The sequence below is a fragment of the Rhinoderma darwinii genome, chromosome 1 (genome assembly GCF_050947455.1).
Source record: "Rhinoderma darwinii isolate aRhiDar2 chromosome 1, aRhiDar2.hap1, whole genome shotgun sequence".
Lineage (NCBI taxonomy): Eukaryota > Metazoa > Chordata > Amphibia > Anura > Rhinodermatidae > Rhinoderma > Rhinoderma darwinii.
Genome location: NC_134687.1, coordinates 505,322,052 through 505,345,356, shown reverse-complemented (window position 1 = coordinate 505,345,356; position 23,305 = coordinate 505,322,052). Strand labels below are relative to the sequence as shown.

Here is a 23,305-nt window from a genome sequence, read left to right as displayed (position 1 = left end):
GACTGATCTACTTTCAGCAGGAAATAAAAATCTGCATTTGACATATTTTATAAGTAACACTTTTAAGCAGAGTTGGTTGCCAAGTTTTAGGTGTTAGTGAACTATAGAAGATACTACGAATCCCTGTACCTATATCACACACCACACCTGAAGATCTAGTTCATGAAATAGGAAGATTTAGTAAGGTAAATAAGTCTCAAATAAGAATTCATTGCGAATGGAGCATAGTCAGGAGACTAAATTTTTGCGGTTTTCTCAAACTTCACACGTCACCAACCTAGTATCTGTTCTTTTCAATAATAATAATAATAATAATAATCTTTATTTATATAGCGCCAACATATTATGCAGCACTTTACAATTTAGAGGGAGCATGAAACAAACAATATCAGACATTACATAGTGACAAAGTTCATTTACAATTCAAACCTGGGGAGTGAGGACCCTGCTCGCAAGAGCTTACAATCTATGAGGACATAAGGGAGACACAAAGTGTAATAGTGTTTGTTCTGTACAATGGTCCGGCCATTTTTATACACATGCGGTGGTAACATAAAGCTGCATGAGCCGGTCACCAGCCAGTATCCGTGTATGACGGACATGGAGAGAAGGAGTGTGATGGAATCTTATTCTGATGACTAATCTAAAAGGAGGGCCATGGAAAGGAGTCAGATTAGGGAATGTTATAGGCCTGTCTAAATAGATGTGTTTTCAGGGCACGTTTAAAACTGTGGATATTGGGAATTAATCTGATTGTCTGGGGTAGCACATTCCAGAGGACGGGTGCAGCACGAGAGAAATCCTGGAGACGGTAGTGGGAGGTTCGGATTATGGAGGATTTTAATCTAAGGTCGTTGGCAGAACGTAGAGCCCGAGTAGGGTGGTAGACAGAGATGAGGGAGGAGATGTAAGGAGGTGCAGCACTGTGGAGAGCTTTGTGGGTGAGAGTAATAAGTTTGAATTTTATTCGGAAGGGGATGGGCAACCAGTGCAGTGACTGGCACAGATTAGAGGCGTTGGTGTAGCGGTTGGTCATAAAGATGAGCCTGGCTGCTGCATTTTCAATGAGATTCTTTACCTTTATTTCATAATGTTGGAGGTATGCTTTAAATATTTTCAAAGACCCATGTCTTGCTGATGTGGGTGTCTGAGAAGGAGTGAAGAGAACTGGGTAGTAGAGGCCCCTAGGTGGTGAATTCACCCTTTTAGCCCTCCATATATTCTAGCCCCTTATTCAAGCTGGACTTAATAAAGCATAATTAGAGTAACAAAAAACGTGATTGATTAAAATATAGTGGAGTAAAAAAACGTACAGTATTATTATTGTTTTAAAGTGTAACTAAACTTTTAAAAAACGTATGACATGTCATAGTGACATGTCAGAAGTTGTGTTCGGTGGGGGTCCGAGCACTGAGACCCCCACGATCGCTAAAAAAAACTAAGCGCCAGAAGCGCTCGGGTGAGCGCTGTGCCGCTTCTTTTCCTATTCGGCTTTCCTCGGAGCAATGTATGGGCTCAATAGAAAGTCTATGAGTCTGTACACTGCTCGCTCAGCTCTCCGAGGAAAGCCAATCAGTCACCTGAGCGCTTCTGCCACTTAATTTTAGCAATCGGTGGGGGCCTCAGTGCTCAGTCCCCCACCGATCAAATCTTCTGACATGTCACTATGACATGTCAAAAGTTTTTTATAAGTTTAGTTACCCTTTAAAGCCCCATTAATTCTAGGGTGCTGTACATAGTAGAATTTCATTGATACATAGACCAACCACCATAATACCTCCCTTGCAGACTTCTTATAGAGAGAGCTACTGTTCCTTGTATCCATTATAATGGAGCCAGTTTATCTCTTATAATCCATTTCAGTGAGACAGCAATAGAGTTTCATAATCTTCTATTGCTCTATTTGAACACTTGAGCATCCAATCTTAAAGAGGCTCTGTCACCAGATTATAAGTGCCCTGTCTCCTACATAATCTGATCGGCGCTGGAATGTAGATAACAGCAGTGGTTTTTATTTTGAAAAACGATCATTTTTGAGCAAGTTATGAGCAATTTTAGATTTATGCTAATTAGTTTCTTAATGACCAACTCAGCGTGTTTTTACTTTTTACCAACTGGGCGTTGTACAGAGGAGTGTATGACGTGAACCAATCAGTGACCAATCAGCGCCATACACTTCTCATTGTTCCAGCCCAGCATGATCCACAACACAGTGGGATTGTGCAGTGAAAGAAGCTGGGCTGGAACAATGAGAAGTGTATAGCGCTGATTGGTCACTGATTGGTTCACGTCATACACTCCTCTGTACAACGCCCAGTTGGTAAAAAGTAAAAACACGCCCAGTTGGTCATTAAGAAACGAATTAGCATAAATCTAAAATTGCTCATAACTTGCTCAAAATTTATCGTTTTTCAAAATAAAAACCACTGATGTTATCTACATTACAGCGCCGATCAGATTATGTAGGAGACAGGGCACTTATAATCTGGTGACAGAGCCTCTTTAAACTGTCCATACACTTTAAAAAGCTGTTGGCCAATTGATTGTGTGGCCAACAGCTATTACTTCGACTTCCCCAAACACATGAATGTTCGACTCAGTCGAGCGTGCATGTGTTTTCAATAGGAAAAAGGGAGAAAGGCTTATCTACAAATGAATAAAAGGATCAGGCATGTTGAAATTACACAACCCTGACCCTTTTCACCCCAGACATCTGCCATCGGGGGAGAGTCGGCATGCCGCCATACACATTAGATGGTCGCCCTATTCTGCCAAAATCGGTGGGTACAGCTGACATACATTTAACGTGTATGACCAGCTTAAAGGGGTTGTCAAATTTCAGCAAATTAATGCTATTTTTTTCTATAATTAAAAATTATACAATTTTCTAATATACTTTCTGTATTAATTTCTCTCGGTTTTCAAGATCTCTGCTTGTTGTTATTCAGTAGGAACATTCATTGTTTACTTCCAGTATATACAATTCTGTCCATGGTCATGTGATGGACACACAGGTGCTGGGATTGTTACACTTACATTGTGTATCAGAGCTGTGTCTTGTAAGGGCGGGTTCACACATGGCGGAATTTCACTTAAATTCCGCTGCGGACACTCCGCAGCGTTATTCCGCAGCGGAGCCGTTTCTCCATTGACTTTCACTTTAATTTAGCAGTGTTCGTTTACACGATGCGTACAATTCCGCTGCGGAGCATAGGCTGCGGAGCGGAATTTGGTGTCCGCAGCATGCTCTGTCTGTTGCGGAGCAGTGGCGGACTCATGGCGGAATTTCTCCATTGACTTCAATGGAGATTCAAAGTTCCGCAATGAAGTCCGCAGCTGTCATGCACATGTTATGTGTGCTGCGGATGCGTCTTGCTTTTTTAACTTGACATTTCTTCATTCTGGCTGGACCTATGTATTTCTAGGTCTACAGCCAGACTGAGGAAGTCAATGGGGCTCCCGTAATGACGGGAGCGTTGCTAGGAGACGTCTGTAAATAGTCACTGTCCAGGGTGCTGAAAGAGTTAAGCGATCGGCAGTAACTGTTTCTGCACCCGGGACAGTGACTACCGATCCCAATATACATGTATCTGTAAAAAAAAATGAAGTTCGTACTTACCGAGAACTCCCTGTTTCTGTCTCCAGTCCGGCCTCCCAGGATGACGTTTCAGTGTAAGTGACGGCTGCAGCCAATCACAGGCCAAGCAGCGGTCACATGGACTGCCGCGTCATCCAGGGAGGTCGGGCTGGATGCCGAAGGAGGGACGCGTCATAAAGACAACGGGCGGTAAGTATGAATTTCTTTTACTATCACTAGGGAAAGTGCTGTCCCTTCTCTCTATCCTGCACTGATAGGGAGAAGGGAAGCACTTTTCCCGCAGTCCGCAGCAGCTAGTCCGCATCAATTTTCTGCACATTTTGTGCAGATCCGCAGCCGTAATCCGCAACCCGGATTAGGTGCGGCATTGATGCGGACAGTTGCGGAGGAATTCCGCCATGTGTGGTCATGCCCTAACAATCCCAGCACCTGTGTGTCAATCACATGACCATGGACAGAATTGTATCTGCTGGAAGTAAACAATGAATGTTCTTACTGAATGACAGCAAGTAGAGATCTTAAAAACGGCGAGAAATCAATGCAGAAAGTATATTAGAAATTGAATAACTTATACCTTTAAAAAAAAAAAATAGCATTAATTTGCTGAAACTGGACAACCCCTTTAAGTATTTGACCATGCTAAGTAACACAAAGGATGACAATTTGTGCAGACATGTACATATCCACTGATGTAGCATAGTATGTCAATGTACACATAGGATTCTGAGTAATGCAATTTTGCCAAAACCATTACTTATATGCACATAGTTTTTCAGGCCTTAGGAGGCTACAGGGTGGAAGCAATGCTTCGAGTGGAAAATACCTCTAATGGAACATGCCACCATTTTTGTTTCTGTCAGATTTGTACGGAATCTGACGGAAAAAAACCCATCTGTATTCCTCTATACGATAGTGAAGTCATATAAGGGGACATTAAGGCCTTATGCAACTCTATCACTGCCTCATTATGGCTCTGTGTAAAATAACGCCGTAACACGGCCATCAGCATGAATCCTTAATTGGGATTTTATGGAAGTAAAACTAAAGCTTTTCATCTGAGAATCTGTTGAGATGACTGTGTCCTTGAAATGATGAAATCTGTGTTCATAGTTGACGGCAAGGTCAAGCAGGTTAATTTATAATGCCTCTTATTATACGCTTGGTTTCCCTCGTAAAGTATCTACAGGACCTGAGTTATAGAAGTTGAGATACATTAGATGGCAAAGTAGACAACAAATTAAGCAAACAGGCATTCCATGTACATTCAACACTATAGCACTTTACTAATTGGGATAATTTGTTAGTAATATAGTAATATTACATTAGAGGAATGAATATATATTTCACATTGTCATTTATTACAACAGAATTTTTAAGCAATGCTCTTAAATATTACTGGTAGTTACTGTTCTATCAGTGAACATTATTAATTGATTCATTTATATTTGATCATGTATCTGCAAAACTTTATTTGTCAATACAGGGAATTCATTCCTTAAAGCGGTGTTTTCCGATTTGAGCAAATTATTGTTAATTTTTGAATAATTAAAAGGTATACCATTTTCCAATATACTTTGTGTATTATTTCCTATCGGTTTTCAAGATCTCTGCATGTTGTCATTTAGTAGGAACATTCATTGTTTACTTCCAGTGGATACAATTCTGTCCATGGTCATGTGATGGACACACAGGTGCTGGGATCGTTAGAAGACATGGTCACATAATGTAACTGTATCGAGCCATGCACCTGTATGTCCATCACATGATCATGGACAGAATTTTATGCAGGAAGTAAACAATAAATGTTCCTACTAAATAACAGCAGGCAGAGATCTTGCAAAACCGTGAAAGTATATTGCAAATTTGTATAATTTCTATTTATGAAAAAAATAATATTAATTTGTTGAAACGAGACAACTCCTTTAATATAACATTAATGTTGAAAACTCCCATTATATTCTCCATACACAAACGATAACTAATGATTGAATGATCGGGTGGCTGAAAGCAATCTTTCCCATCTTCACCACTTATACATAACAGGGGATGGGGGACATGAGTGGCTTCCATACACCTTTGACACCACTTATCTCGGAGAAACAAAGCATTGGAGAGGTAAAATAAAAATCCTTTCTGATCCCTTTTTCCCCTGATGGGAGACGCTGATCATGGTGTGTATGCGTTTTAATGGAAGCATTACTTTAGGGAATGCTAAAACTGAAATACTTTATGCTGAGCAGAAAAAAACTCTTTAAGAAAAAACACTGTATTAACCACCTTAGTATATCCAGATGGAAAGTTCATACTTGGAGCCAAACCCTTGAGTGTTTGCCAGCACCACCTCTTTATCTCTGTGTGTAGCTGTTATTTTCCATTGTGGCCACCTAAATGCCTTTATTAACAGGGGCCATAAGCTGGGAATCTGCTCAATATTAGCAACATATTCTATTTATTAAAATGAGAACATTACCTTAATTGGTTTAAGACCAGAAGATACACATTACCGACTCTTAGAAGAGAAATGACTCAATTTTAGTAATTAGTAAAAGGCTGGGTTCACACACCCTATTTACGGACGTAATTCGGGCATTTTAACCTGGAATTACGTCCGAAAATACGGCACCAAAGCGTCGGCAAACTTCTGCCCATTCATTTGAATGGGCTTTACGATGTTCTGTGCCGACGGTCATTTTTTTACGCGCCGCTGTCAAAAAACGGCGCGTAAAAAAGACGCCCGCGTCAAAGAAGTGCCTGTCACTTCTTGAGACGTAATTGGAGCCGTTTTCCATTGACACCATGGAAAAACAGCTCCAATTAAGTCCGTAATGGACGCAGCGAATAGCGCCTGCACTTGCCATTACGTCTGAAATGCCGGAGCTGTTTTCTCCTGAAAACAGCTCCGTAATTTCAGCCGTAACGGAGGCTGCCGTGTGAACATACCCAAAGGGTGACCCAGTCATCAGAAATAGTCTGAATTTCCAAAAGCCCCAGAGAATTATTTTAACTGCTAAGTTAATAATATAAAATGGCTAACAAATAAAAAGCTAAAATTGTAAAGCATGTAAACACATTATTGAATTATTGTTTAAGTCTTGGAACATTTAAAACGTAAAAAATAAATTGGAAACTAGATTTCTTGGTGACACTAATGGCACAGCCAGACGTGGTGGAATTGCTGTGGAATTCCGCTGCCGACAGTCCGCAGTGGAATTCTCCAGCGGCCGTTTTTTACAGTTGTTTCAATACATTTTTAGGGAAGGTAGTTCTGACGCTGCGGAAAACTCCGCCCCAGAATCAGGCACATATTAATACAACAAAATTTGATACCTGAAAATTATGTTAAATGCACATAGAAGGTCTAGAATTACCTCAGATATTATTTAATTGGCCTTTTTTTCACAATATTCAGATTTTCAAGTAAACTCAGACCCAAAAACTGCTCATAACCTTAACCTCAGATTAAAAAACAAAACATAAAGAAAGTCAGATTATAAGGTCTGGTTTTCGATTACAAATTTTTTGCAAAATACTGACCAAAATATGCTTGTGGTTTTGCTGTAATTTGACAGTAATTTTTAACAAGAAAACACAGAGAAATACAGCAAAGAAAAGCATCAAAACAGTAGCCACGGCCTTAGATTATTTTCCAATTGTCTGCATTTGCCAGGATACAAGGACTACAAAAACTAAAAACATAGGCCCACATGTATTTGCACACTTTTTTTTGGAGCATTTTACTCCAAAATAGTCTTATGTGCTGGTGACATATTTATTAACTATGTGTATTTGAATCAGAATTTAGTTCCATTTGCACCATGCACATCAATTTATTAAAGTGAAAAATGGGACTGGCAGACTTCTTGGCCAGGATTTCTTAAATGCAACTTTTAACAAATTTGCAAATGAGAAAAAAGTTTCATCCTTACTCTGACCTGGCATAGAAAAAGTGCAATCATCTTAGGCAATGTGAAAGATAATGGCAGTGATATATGTGGTGACAAATTTTTTAAAGAATGTCAATAAAGTAGATGAGTGACATTGGCTTTAATGATGTCACTTTTAATAAATGCGGGCCATCATTTTTTCCAATAGAATGACAATAGGCTGGAATCAGCAGGTAAAAGTGGAATAAGTAGTCAAGATACAGGACCCAAAATTGTAGCCAGAAGACATACTAAAATTTAAGTCAAGGAACAAACGAAAACCAAGAGGTAACCAGGAATTGCAACCAGAAGACAACCAAAGCTGGGTTAGAGGATCATAAGTAGACCCTGTAACAGAAAGTGGAGCTTATGTCACAATAAACGGTTGAGTATAGCAGGAACCGGGGGGTTGAGGTAGAAACAGTGGAACAATGATGATGATGTCATCGTGTCACACTGGTTGCTGCAGCAATGAGACATGACCTGAGACGAGAGATAGAGCCAGTGCTGTAGCGGGGGGGAGGTGAGAGAGGGTCCACCAATGACATCAGGTGCTTCCTGTTGATAAGAACAATGCAGAGTTGACCAGCTGGCAAACAGGACAGCTACTGGAATGCAGCAAAATGAGCAACATACAGTATACTCTTTATACAACACAACAAAATTGTTTTAGAAATTCTACAACATCTGATAAATCAAAAACATCCCAGAAAACATAATTCCTACTGTATATTATATTTTGCAAATTTTCATCTAAAACCATTATTTTAGAGGGATGTACAAAATATGTGCAATATGTTTCAAAGTCTTGTCCTTAATTTACCTGCTCTCTCTGTTCACTTTGATCGTCCGATGGCTTTTGAGGACATTCCAGTGTAGGACAAAACTCCCATTTACACATCCCTTGAGAGTAGTTGTTATTCTGTAGCTCATTAGTCAAGTAAGTGCAGAACAGCTTGTGGAATAAAACCAATGAGGAATTTTATTTGCAGCTAAATTGCTCTATCTTGAGTTGCCTGAAACGAAATAAGTAAAGGGCATAAATGTTTATAGCACCTTAAAGTGTTAAAAAAATGTATTGTTAGCTCATAAATAGAGTTACGATTTTGTCCGTATAATATTTAGAACATGTAGTAAATTGTAGTTTTATTGAATTCCCTTTTCTTTTTTTTTTTTTTTTACCAAAATGTGTCTGTCTCATAAGATGACTAAAACTAAGTTGCAAAATAAGTTTACATCAAACAATTATCACTTTAACATCATCATAGAAGGGGTTCTTTACTGTAAGAGCAGTGACACTATAGAAGTCTCTGCTACAGGATGTTTGATGGTTAATTCATTGAAAGATTATAAAAGGGACCTGGATGTCTTAAGAGAAATAAGATTACAAATGATCTGTACTATATTACTGGAGATGGGTCCTTGATTCAGGGATTTATTCTGATTGCCAGATTTGGAAAGAATTTTTTTTCCCTCTAATTCATGAAGCAATTGGCAGTTGTCTCGTAGGGGTCATTTGGTTTATTCTGGATCAACATTGCAGAATAATGGGTTACCTCATTATGCTTCTATGTTACTCCATTGGTAAAATTTTCTATTTTCAGTTACTTTTAATTTGGAATAATATAAACATTATTTGTTAATATTATTATTATTTTAAGAGATGACTATCACACAATTCTAGATGGGGCTATTTGCACATGCATGCACCTTATTACATTTCTTTTCCAGTCAATGTAAATTGTATAGTTGTTACCTTTATCTATAAGCATGTTTTAAAGTCAACGCTGTAGTGATAATTCTTCTGGGTGTCTGTTTTACAATAGACATGGCCATATAACTAAGATGGATGCAGATTGTAAAGTGTGTTTTATGACCTAAAGTTATATTGAAATTCTCATATACAACTAGAAAAATCTGAACTTTTTTTTTTATTATAATTATTTAGGCCTTACCAGTGTGGACACTGTTCTCAGTCCTTCTCTCAGCCATCAGAATTAAGGAACCATGTTGTCACCCACTCAAGTGACCGACCCTTTAAGTGTGGCTATTGTGGCAGAGCCTTTGCTGGAGCAACCACATTAAACAACCACATCCGGACACACACAGGGGAAAAACCATTTAAGTGAGTAGTTAGTATAAAGAAAATGCAAACTCAAGAGCAATCAAGAAAATGTAAAAAGGCTCTTTTCTGTACATTAAAATGTGAAAAAAAATTTAGATCTTTTTTCAACACTGAGATATGATTGATTGAAGTTACAGGTCCCAAAGTCTGAGGTTTCACTATTGCCAGATTCTGATAACATTTTCTGTTCTGTCAGGTACAGTACTGTCATTAAAAAAAATTGTGTTTCAAATAACCAAATAAATTGTCCCCACTTATACACACATAACTGCCACTAGTCAAGCCAGGGATGTATATTTTATTGTACAGTATGGCCCCATGCACACGACCGTGCCCGCAATCACGGCCCGCGATTGCGGACACGGCCGGTCGCTGACTGACAGCCGCATTTTCGGGCCGTGCTCCCATACAAAGTATGGGAGCACGGCCTGCAAAATGCGAAAGAACGGACATGTTCCATAATTCCCGGAACATTTCCACGGCACTGACACCCTTCCGTAGTGCTACGGAAAGGTGTCAGTGTTCAATGAAAGCGAATGGCTCCGTTTTTGCGGACCGCAGTTGCGGTCCGCAAAAACTGAGGTTTTTTGCTGTCGTGTGCATGGGGCCTTTTTTGGTGGTTTTGTATTTTGGTTATTTGTATCCACAAAGGCTCCATGCACACGACAGTATTTTTCATCAGTTAGGCCCCATGCACACGACAGCAAAAAACCTCAGTTTTTGCGGACTGCAATTGCGGTCCGCAAAAACGGAGCCATTCACTTTCATTGAACACTACGGAAGGGTGTCAGTGCCGTGGAAATGTTCCGGGAATTATGGAACATGTCCGTTCTTTCGCATTTCCCATACTTTGTATGGGAGCACGGCCCGAAAATGCGGCTGTCAGTCAGCGGCCGGCCGTGCCCGCAATCGCGGGCCGTGATTGCGGGTACGGTCGTGTGCATGGGGCCTAATTACGGACAGTAATTACTGACAGTAATTACGGGCCCATTAATTTCTATCGGCCACGGACACCTTTCCGTATTTTTACGGATGGGTGTCCGTGTTGAAAAAATTATAGAACCTGCCATATTCTTGTCAGTAATTACGGCAAGGACTCTCCCATAGAAGTCTATGGGAGCTTCCGTAAATACGGACGGCTACTGATGTGAATCCGTATACCGTCCGTATTTACTGAAGCATTGCTAGGCAACATGTTGATGACATAATTTGCAACCTCCCTCTTTTTGTAAGGATCCGTATATACGGATGGAATACGGATGCAATACGGACAGTATTTACAGACACCCTTCCGTATATACGGATGAAATACTGATCCTTAGGGCAGATTCACACGAGCGTTGCGTTTTTGCGCGCGCTAACAACGTGGCGTTTTGCGCGCGCAAAAACCATTTGACAACTGCGTGTGTCATCCGTGTATGATGCGCGGCTGCGTGATTTTCGCGCAGCCGCCATCATAGAGATGAGGCTAGTCGACGCCCGTCACTGTCCAAGGTGCTGAAAGAGCTAACTCTTTCAGCACCCTCGACAGTGAATGGCGAACACAATATCGAAAAACCTGTTGAAAAAAAAGAAAAAGTTCGTACTTACCGAGAACTTTCCGGCCGTTGCCTTGGTGACGCGTCCTTGGTGACGCGTCCTTGGTGACGCGCCTCTCTTGACATCGGGCCCCACCTCCCTGGATGACGCGCCAGTCCATGTGACCGCTGCAGCCTGTGCTTGGCCTGTGATTGGCTGGAGTTGTCACTTGGACTGAATTGTCATCCCGGGAGGTCAGACTGGAGGAAGAAGCCGGGAGTTATCGGTAAGTGAGAACTTAGTTTTTTTTTTACAGGTTCATGTTTATTTGGATCGGTAGTCACTATCCATGGTGTTGAAACAGTTTAACTCTTTCAGCACCCTGGACAATGACTATCTCCTGACGTCGCGTGGTGCTTTTCTGTTTACATTCATCCTTTTGACAGCTGGTGCGCTGTTTCAGTCGGTTCGCACGGAAGTGCTTCCGTGCGACCTGCGTGGTTTTCACGCACCCATTGACTTCAATGGGTGCGTGATGCGCGAAATACGCGGAGATATTGAGCATGTCGTGCTTTTTGCGCAGCAGACAAACGCTGCGCAAAAAGCACGGACTGTCTGTACTGCCCCATAGACTTGTATTGGTCCATGCGTGCCGCGTGAAAACCAAGCGGCCCGCACGGACCGAATACACGCTCGTGTGAATCCCCCCTTAGATTTATCGCTTCAAGTGATCTGCGCATAGAAGAAAAATATATAAAAAAACCTGTTCCACTTTTTTTTCTAATAGATATCGTGTACCTTTTAGGCCCTGTTCACATGGCGTGTATTTGACATATATTCTGCCGCTTTTTTTAGCGTCTAAATAAGCGTAAAAAAATGCTTTATTAAGCTTCCCATTCAAATCAATGGGAAAGCGCACAGTTAATACATATAAAGTGTTTTTTTTATTCAAGTGTATCTAAAAAAAATGTGTTGTGAAAGAAGCATCAGGTGAATTCTTTGACGCATAAAACACGCCAAAAACGTGCCAAATGTTCTCGTAGTCAATGGTAGTCCTAATTGTGCGCCAAAAATGTGCACAAATCGCGTAAAAAAAACCACATGCAACAGACAGATAGACAGACAGACAGACAGACAGATAGATAGATAGATAGATAGATAGATAGATACATAGATAGATAGATAGATAGATAGATAGATAGATAGATAGATAGATAGATAGATAGATAGATAGATAGATAGATAGATAGATAGATAGATTATAAACTTTAAGCACATAAAAGTTCATATTTGACATTATTTCTTAAAATATTATTTATTTGCCTAACCTTGGCCAATTCCATTGATCACAATCATGTGGATGGTCTAAATTCACTGATATTGGTACTAGCGAATGGATAGCACAGTCCCATGATATGATTTGGCCGGTGCAGCGAGCGCCAATCAACGAGACATCGTTTGTCAGCACTCGTTTGCTCCTGTCACATGGAGCTATGGATGGGGATGAGCGGTCGTTACTCCGATCACTCGTCCCCATACATTATTATCATGTCGGCAGCGAGCTGATACACAGGGAGATGTGCTGCCGACAACAATAATATTTTACTTTTTAAAAAGATACAGTCAGCCGATGATCGAGCGTTTGCTCGTTTATCTGTTGATCGCTGTCCTGTTTACACAGGGCAATTATCGGCAACGAGCGTTCTATGAACGCTTGTCTGCCCGATGATCACCCAGCGTAAAACTCCCTTTAGAATTGATGCTGTTAAACAATCCCTGAAGGGAATCCGGCAAAAAGCATGTAAAAAATATCTATGATGTAAAAGAATGTGACAAGTGTTTCCAGATCTCCAAATACAATATAAAGATGCTACTGAGTTCCTTTATTTTATGATGTTTCTTCTCCCTGTATTTACAGGTTGTGGGCTGTGATAAATAGTCCCCGTTAGGGTTTTGCTTTGAAGAAATGGAAAAAGAGATGCTGAAATCCTGTCAGATATATAATTGATTTCCCCTGACTGCTGTGTAAATAGATTTTAGTAATTAATTGAAGAGGTTCTGAGGTCAAAACGGAAAATAGATTTATTTTAATGCTAAGGTCTTATGTATCTTTTACCCTGTTGACGCCTTTATCCTTCACTTATTTCTTTTAGGGGTTCACTGTAAAATATGTATTGATAATATATGATTTATGAACAACTGTGATTGTATCTAAAATAAACATGTTTGTCAGAAAATATGTAGATTTATTGCTTGCTGACCCAAAATTATAATCAATTATTGAAATAACTCGTAAAACTGTTTGTATAATAACAGATGCCACACCCACATGGACTATTCATGAGACTAATGCCCATCTACAGGACCCCCACTACTTTTGTAGCGCCACCAAAGCAGCATTGGTTATTTCTCCCTTTTAATTGAATTTTATGGAAAAATTGGGCTATTGCCAGTTTAACCTTTTCTTTATTAGGCTGGCATGACTTAGACTAAGGGACTTTATATGGCAGCACAAGGAGACCCTTCTGGTCCGTTTTCTGCTTGTCGCCATTAGTACCTTCGTGCTGCACCGCATTCTCGCCTAAAAGCATTGCGCCATGCATTGAAACATGCCACAATTTTTACTCACAAATCTGTATTATTATGTGAGAGATTCGGAGGTACATTATGGATGTATAGCATGCTATGGGTGCTGTATTACAGATCTGTACAACATAAGAAACAGGGGCATAGCTATAAGAGGTGCAGAGGTAGTAGTCGCATAAACGCACTAGTGCTTGAGGAGCCAAAAGGCCCCTCTGCTACATAATAAGACACTAGCATTATTAAGAGCACATGGTAGGTGGCCCAGTTACAGTTATCCATTTGCTACCAGGAGCTACAAGTTATTACTGATGAAAACTGTCCAACACGTCATGAAATAGACATTGTAGTGTTAGACATGCAAGCAATGCAGTTCCTAGTAAGGTGGGGTCCCACCCAGACTAGAAGCCATTTGAATTTGATATATTGCCAGAATGAATCATAGACTGGAACAGTAACAAAAGAATTTAGAAGTAATTTAAAATATACAGTCCTGTGCAAAAGTGTTGGGCAGTTGTGGAAAAATGCTGCAAAGTAAGAATGCTTTCAAAACTAGAAGTCTTAATAGTTTTTTGTTATCAATTGACAAATTGCAAAGGGAATGAACAGAAGAGAAATTTAAATCAAATCAATATTTTGTGTGACCACCCTTTGCCTTAAAAACAGCATCAATTCTTCTAAGTACACTGGCACACAGTTTTTGAAGGCACTCGGCAGGGAGGTTGTTCCAAACATCTTGGAGAACTAACCACAGATTTTCAAATTGTTCTGCCTCTTCATGTAATACCAGACAGACTCTGTGATGTTGAGACCATGTCCCTGTGGGGGCCATATCATCACTTCCAGGGCTCCTTGTTCTTCTTTACGCTGAAGATAGTTCTTAATGACATGACTGTATGTTTGGTGTCGTTGTCCTGCTGCAGAATAAATTTGGAACCAATCAGATGCCTCTCTGATGGTATAGCATAATGGATACGTATCTGCCTGTATTTCTCAGCACTGAGGACACCAATAATCCTGACAAAATCTCCAACTCCATTTGATGAATTGCAGCCCGAAACTTGCAAGGAACGTCCACCATGCATCACTGTTGCCTGCAGACACTCATTATTGTACTGCTCTCCAGCCCTTTGGCAAACAAACTGCCTTCTGTTACAGCCAAATATTAAAAATTTTGACTCATCAGTCCAGAGCACCTGCTGCCATTTTCCTGCACCCCAGTTCCTGTGTTTTCATGCATAGTTAAGTCACTTGGAATTGTTTCCACATCAAAGGTATGGCTTTTTGGCCGCAAATTCTTCAATGAAGACCACTTCTGGCCAGACTTCTCCAAATAGTAGATGTGTGTACCTGGGTCCCACTGGTTCCAATTTCGAAAGGAAATAAGCATGTTGTCTTTGATCTTCTGCACTGTTTCCTTGGCAGACCACTGCATTTATGGTCCTCAATGTTGCCTTTTTCTGTGTGCGTCTTCAAAAGAGCTTGAACAGCACATCTTGAAACTCCAGTCTGCTTTGAATTTTTTTCCTGGGAGAGACCCAGGTGATGCAGTATAACTACCTAGTGTCTCGTTGCTGTGCTCAGTCTTGCCATGGTGACATAAAACTGTCTTCTACAGCCTCACCTTTGTAGCAGAGTTTGGCTGTTCCTCACCCAGTTTTAAGCCTCCTACACAGCAGTTTCTGTTACAGTTAATGACTGTGTTTCAACCTACATATTAAAATGATGATCATTATCACCTGTTTAGTATATTTGGATTATCATACACCTGACTAAAATTCTACAAAATCAATGACTTTGTGCTAGTGTTCCTAGAATAATTGATGCTGTTTTGAAGACAAAGGGTGGTCACACCAAATATTGATTTAATTTAGATTTTTCTTCTGTTCATTCACTTTGTATTTTGCTAATTGATAAAAAAACAAACAACTATTAACACTTCTATTTTTGAAAGCATTCTTACTTTGCAGCATTTTTCTACAACTGCATAAAACATTTGCACAGTACTGTAGTAACATATATAGTAATTGATATATAGATAAATACTTTTTGGTAGGAAATGTGCAAAACCATACACAGCCCATTAACAAGAGTAGCACTGTTTCTGGAGGTAAATAAAAGCAGACACTTTTTTCGTAATCTCATAAATTATTTAAATACCTTTATATTGCATATAAAAACCCTTATATTTGAACTACGTCACAGATAAGGAGGGGGGGGGGTAGCAGACCTGTGAAATGGTCTCTAAGTACTTTGGAAGTAGTAAATGCTTCTGTTCCAAGTTTGTCATGCAGTAAAAGGTAGTATATTTTGGCACACCAATTCACTAACTAATCAGTTTTCTAATAAACAATCAGCAATACACTAATGTGTCATCAGCACTCCAGGCGCTCGCAGAAGATCATCTGCCCATAGACATTAATGAATACACCAAAAATCATTAGACAATCAATACTTCTGAGTTATTTTCATTGAGCTGATAGGTCTGATACATTAAAGCTGACATTTTACATTTGTCAAGATCACAGTGCAGTTTTTTTAAGAGTAGAACAGGCTGCTAAGAATATTCCCAGAAAGACAATCAAGGAAATACAACTTATTTGTAACGATATGCTTAACTGCTTCAGCAGCTCAGGTGGATATATTGCCTGAAGTCTTAAAGGAACGTTTTCATGCATTTTAAGTATCATATATTTCGTGCGGATTTGCAGACATGGACAAACTAATGAAAGAAAACAGATTTAAAATAGATCCATCATGCAGACAGGGTAGTCACATATATCGTGTGGGCTTAAACAACACTCAGCTGTTAATTCACTAGAAACTTTTACATGTGAGGCATGAGGCACCTCATGCCTCAATGTTATCAGTACTTTCACTTTACAGACTGATTTTTGCTGTTTCCAATGTCAGGCCTACTTCACTAAAGCTTTTGAAGTTAATAGGATACTGAGCCAGTGACTTTTGAGTTTGTAAATGGATATCATCTGTTGGTGATTTTCAACTTTATTTTATCTAAGGTTAAGAAAAAATTATCTTAACTCTCATATACTTTATAAATCGCAGTAATCTAATGCTATAAACAACAGTTGTTCTGCCAATATGCTGTCACTGATATGTATGGGCCAGGTTGTACTGACCTGTAAGCAATACCCTTCTTCATAGGAAATTTGAGAAGAACCATATAATATTAGTCCTAAAGAACTAACTTTCTTTTTTTTAACTAAATGAGGAACAGAAAGCTTCTTTTGACGTATCCACACATTCAACAAGTTCCTTCTAAAGAAATGTTTGAGATGTCATTTTTAAGTAACCCATTGAGGGTCATTTATGAAAGAACAAAAGTAAAAGTCTTCTTTTCATCCATTTTTTCATCCCTAATTTATCTCATACATTTTACTGAAATGTGGAATGAGCACAATAGATAGTGGCATTTTAGTAAGGCAGTCAATATTTTTGCATCCCTCAATGTCCCTACCTGGGGGAATTAGAAATGTATTGAAGGGATACGAAATTTAACAGTAACAATTTAACCGTTGTTTAAGAAAATATTAAAGGGGTTCTCCAGTGTTTATAAATCTCTTTCAGGGACTCCTGTCGATTAGCGCAATAAGGACTCTTCATTGTTTACAGTGGCCCATAAATAATACAAGGCACAACCACCCTGGACAAGCTGCTGTGCCAGTGTAAACAATGACGTTCCCTGGTATTGTGCTGATTGGCGGGGATCCCAGAGGTCGGACCAGCACTGATCAAACATTGATGGCTATCCTAAGGATATGCCATCAATGTATAAGTCCCAGAGAACCCCTTTAATAAAAATGTATATGGGAGTAAAACTATTTTCTTTGGCATTTCGTCAAATATATATTTCTTAATAAAAACAATCTTATCTTTCAAATGGAATAAATGTGTTTTGGAGTCTTCCTTTATATACTGTATGCATCAAAGTGTACTTATTCTATAAGGTCATGTCTCACTTTCACACTCATAGGAACCCAAAATATTGAATTCCATATTTTAAATTAGCAGGAGGTAAAATTCTATTTGTCATCCATTTCTTTCAAGAGGCTGCAGAGCAGAAAACCACAGACAAGATGCTACTTTGATGGCTCTCTCCTAAAAATCTCTTTTTGTTCTTTATCTATTTGATGTGACAGTGATCAGTGCAGGGACAAGACAGGCCTCTCTAGAGAAATCACCTTCCCCCATCCGATTGACAGATTTCTGTGATCTGAATTAGATGGACCATGCCCTATTATAGTCACTAAGGCACTGCTAGTAGCCACCAATTAAACCTTTTTGGATGATGAAACCATAGGCCACTTTTGAGTGTCTGTTCCTATTAAGTACACTGAGAAAACTTCTGACACCAGCACCATGGTCTTAATTTTTATTTTTGCCTCCACTAGGTGCGAGAGGTGCGATAGGAGCTTCACACAGGCCACACAGCTGAGTCGACATCAGAGGATGCCCAATGAGTGCAAGCCGATAACAGAGAGCACAGAATCAATTGAAGTGGATTAACTGATTGACTGGCTGGAATTAAACTGCAAGGAAAGTCATGATTAAATGTCACGGACACTTAAGCAAAACCAAAGATTTCCTCCAAACAACTTTCAATCAGGCCCAGAAAACCAAAAGCAGTAATAAAATAAGTAAGATGTTAAGAGATATTGATCGTGGCATGGAAGAGAGACCAAGAAAGACATTATTTATTTATGAGTGGGGGTGAATTATATTTCAAAAGACACAGGGACTTAACCTTTTCAGTCCCATCATCTATATATAGCTTTATTTCTAAATGCATTTTGTAAAGAAAAATGTTATTTAATACCAAAGCAAATGTCAAGTTCTTATGTCAATGCCCACATCTATGTCTACGAATGCACATGGACATGTTTAGAAAAGCACCTTTTTGTAGCATGATACCATTCATATAAACAGAGGGGCAAGGACAATAAGATTTGGATTGGCAAGAATATCACTAAGACAATGGAATTTAGAAGACCAGAAGAAAATCCTTCCTGTTTCTTTCCTTTCCTTCTGATGATGTATTTGTCCAGCCGTTGTGATGGGAGCCATGTTTGAGTCATTTTGAACTGATTTCTGACCAAAGAGGACATTTCACTCATCCATCATCTACTGAGTCTACTTACAAATCATACTTTGTGCACTTTTCATGTTAAGGATTTCATAAACATTGTTTATGATAAGTGGGATAGTTTGGGGAAGTAAACATGTTGCAATACTCCAAATAAAATATATGTATAGATATACCATGTGGCTATTCTTAACATTTTGCCAAAAATGGTTTATTATGGTCAGCGTTAAAGGGGTTATGACATGAAGAAACGGGAAATGTAGAATGACATGCCGGTTATTCGAAAGAATGGCTGACCATCTAATACATGGCTGATCAACTTTAATTGTATCAGTATAAGACTTAGATGAGGTGTCAGAGGCACACAGGAGCCAATGTCAACCTAGCCGTCAGACCAGCTCACTGACCAGATTTGACCGACAGCGGCGTTCTGCAGCATCTATGTACAGTGGATACATAGAAGCTGCAGCGCTGAAACAAAGCTACATTTTTAATTAAAGTAAATTACAAAAGTGAATAGTATCCCAACTTACATACATTTTATTAAGTAAAAACGGCACCGAAGGTTTCCATAGGTGCAAAACATGATGTGTAACTATTAAAGGAATTTATACCCGTATTGTATAGCAAGATTGTTTAAAAAAATGCAATGAAAAATTGACCACTTATATACAAAGGAGGATATGATTTATTTGTACATTTAGTGTATATATGACTTGGGAGGTTTAAAGACGTCTTTAATTAACTGTGAACTATTTGAGCACTTGTCTATGGCAAATTCTGTCTTTGTTACCTCAAAATATATTTATGCAACTATAGTGCAAGCTATTTTATAAAGCACTACAGTATTCTATACATACCTACTACTTTATACACCTACGTAGCTCTTTTGGCTATCGATTAAAACTTAGTTGTTTCCAATTAGGTACTGGGTTCATTACACCCAGGAAACTACAATAAAAGGAAGCTTGCCTACTTATTACAACCATTACTATTTTAGAAAATCATTCCTCCAGCCCCTCCTCACAATGAGCTTACGTTGCACTGACCTCATAGCAAAACAGGATTCCCAATTTGTATTAGGGTATGTTCACACGCTGAGTTAAAAACGTCTGAAAATATGGAGATGTTTTCAAAGGAAAACAGCTTCTGATTTTCAGACGTTTTTTAAGCCACTCGCGATTTTCGCTGCATTTTTTTGTGGCGTTTTTTTACGGCCGTTTTTGGAGCTGTTTTCAATAGAGTCTATGAAAAGTGACCTGCACTTCTATTTTCCTGCTGTTTTTTTTTTAAAAACGGCTGCGTTTAAAAACGGCTCGTCAGAACAGAACGCCGTTTTTCCCATTGAAATCAAGGGGCAGATGTTTGGAGAAGTTCTGTTTCCGACTTTTCTGCCGTTTACGGCCCGAAAAACGGCCGAAAATAGGCCGTGTGAACATACCCTAAACCTCACTGTGATGAAGCAAGATCCCATGTAGCTATACTAAACCACCAGTGCAACTAAAATGTGTCCTTTACCCTTTGCTTACTGACTGACAAAAGGAAAAGGAAACCTGACAAAAAGTTTTAAGAAAATGTAAATAAAATATAAATTATTTGTTTTATATGTGGTATTCTAACTACTTTTGGTATTTACAAACAGATATGACAGGAACTTCGTATTATATTATGTGATCAAATGTCCTAAACTCTGCAAATTTTTATATTACTATTACTTTTATGTGTCTTCATAAATCCATTTTTGTCCAGAAAATATGAAAACGTAGACCTTAGTTTTTGTTGTTGTAGTTGTTGTTGCATAACCCATGTTAAAAACACTGTTGTTACTACTACTATTACTAATACTACGACTATTAATACTACTAGTAGTAATAATAATAATAATAATAATAATTATTATTATTTATTTAGTGCTAACATATAAGACTCTGTTTCCATATTTGCATTGGAGGCTCCATCAGTGATATTATTACAGTCATGGACCCAAACAGACCGAAAACAGAAGGTCACTTAGGCCTCATTCACACGAACGTGAATCACGTCCGTGTGCTGTGAGTTGAAACAACGCACAGCACACGGACCCATTGATTTCAATGGAGTCATTCACACATGCGTGATTTTCTCACCGCATGTTCTATATTGGTGTGCCCATTGAAGTCAATAGGTGCGTGAAAACCACGCACCGCACACGGATACACATGCGTGGGCGGTGCGTGATAGCGCATCAATTCAATTGAAAATAATTTAAAAAAAAGATGTGTTTGGCGAGTGCGAGAATAACGCATGCCACTGACAAAGCACACTGATGCATAACGCAACGCACACAGACATGATTCATGCGCGTTTTTCATGCTCGTGAATGGGATACGCTCGTGTGAATGAGGCCTAACTTGTTTTTTTTTTTTCTTGAAAGCATCCCTTCGTCTGAATGTGAATATAGGAAACTTTGTAACATATCTTATTAGAGTCAAGTGCCATTTTCCTCACCTTCTAATAGTCTGCAGCTCTCCTTTCCCTGGTATCAGGATCTAAACAATTGAGCTAAAGTAGTACAACAAATAGAAGACCGGGAGGAGGGGGCGCAATTGCAGTTTCTCACTCTGTCTATGAGACTGCAACTTATGAGAGTGGAAACAGAAGTGCAGGGGCATAACGAGGAAAGACTTGGCCCCATAGCAAAATTTTGACTGGGCGCCCCTCCCCTGGGTGCCACACACAGCCCCCCATGTAGATAGTGCCCCCTGTAGATTGTGCCATACAGCCCCCTCCTGAAGATAGTGCCATACAGCCCCCCTGTAGATTCTGGCATGCAGGCCTTCTGTAGATTCTGCCATACATCCCCCCTGTAGATTGTGCCATACAGTCCCCCTGTAGATTGTGCCATACAGCCTCCCTGTAGACAGCGCTATACAGCCCCCTGTAGATATTGCCCCTCCCCCTTTGTAGACAGTGCCATACAGCACCCCTTGAAGATAGTGCCATACAGCCTCCCTGTAGATAGTGTCACACCCTGCTTGTAGATAGTGCCCCCACCTTCCCCTTGTAGATAGTGCCATACAGCCCCCCCTGTAGATAGCGCCCCCTCCCAAACAAATAAAACAAAAAAATTATACTCACCTAGGCCCTGTTTCCGCTCCACAGCATCTTCAACGCCGACAGGATCCTTGCGTAGTCCGGCGTGATCCAGTGACGTGGCCTGTAGCCTAGTAAATACCTCCTTGCTCTGCCATAGTGTTCAATTGTATCTGCGTCCTAAGGAAGCAGATACTATTGAATGTGGCATCGCTACCACTGTAGCAGCCATAGCAGCTTCTGCTTCTTTGATTCAGCGATTCTGCTTCTTTGTTTCAGCAATTTTTTTAGTCTCAGCACCTGGGCCCCTACAGATTAAAACTTCTTAGATTTCACTATCACATGTAAAGAGTTTTCTGAAATGATAAAGACACTTTAAGGCTAGGATCACACATGCAGTATTGATGCAGTTTTTAGTGCAGTTCTTGCTTCAAAGCCAGAAGTAGAGCCAAAAAAAAGAAAAGTTGATGCATTAACTTTCTTTTGTGTCGCCTCCTGATCCTGGTTTAAAACAAAAACGGAAAGTTGGTTGAGCACTTGGTTGATAACCACTCAGTCACAGTGTCCACCTACACTAATTCAGGTTTTGACTTCTTCTACTTTACTTCCTTCACTTATAGTTAACGTGATTGATGCAATTATTCATTTTGTTTTCTAGTATAGGGCTGGACTCATACATATAGCTTTTGATGCAGTTTTTTTTTTAGCCAGAGCCTGGAATGGATGAAAAAACAGAAGGAAAAGTATAAAGGAAAGACTTAGGGGGGATTCACACGAACGTGTATTCGGTCCGTGCGGGCCGCGTGGTTTTCACGCGCCACGCAAAGACCAATGCAAGTCTATGGGGCAGTACAGACAGTCCGTGCTTTTTGCGCAGCGTTTGTCTGCTGCGCAAAAAGCACGACATGCTCAATATCTCCGCGTATTTCGCGCATCACGCACCCATTGAAGTCAATGGGTGCGTGAAAACCACGCAGGTCGCACGGAAGCACTTCCGTGCGAACCGACTGAAACAGCGCACCAGCTGTCAAAAGGATGAATGTAAACAGAAAAGCACCACGTGCTTTTCTGTTTCCAAACATCCAAATGGAGTGTCTTTGAGATGAGCGAACCCGGACAATCGAAACGAACTTCACCGGGTTCGGCCGAACTCGTTTTGGCCGAACCCGGCAAAAAAAATTCCGGTACGCGACGTCAGGAGATAGTCACTGTCCAGGGTGCTGAAAGAGTTAAACTGTTTCAGCACCATGGACAGTGACTACCGATCCCAATAAACATGAACCTGTAAAAAAAAACTCACTTACCGATAACTCCCGGCTTCTTCCTCCAGTCTGACCTCCCGGGATGACAATTCAGTCCAAGTGACAGCTCCAGCCAATCAC

General features: G+C 39.8%; 1 protein-coding gene across 1 annotated transcript in view; it reads left to right on the top strand.

The window, feature by feature from the left end:
* Positions 1-18,982, top strand: part of PRDM6 (PR/SET domain 6) — a 128,550-nt gene extending 109,568 nt beyond the window's left edge. Inside the window, exons 6-7 of the mRNA XM_075854802.1 lie at positions 9,470-9,646; positions 18,160-18,982. Of these exons, the coding sequence (XP_075710917.1) occupies positions 9,470-9,646; positions 18,160-18,274 (292 nt within the window). The 3' untranslated portion in view covers positions 18,275-18,982. The remainder of the gene's footprint in view (positions 1-9,469; positions 9,647-18,159) is intronic.
* The last annotated feature ends 4,323 nt before the right edge of the window (positions 18,983-23,305 follow it).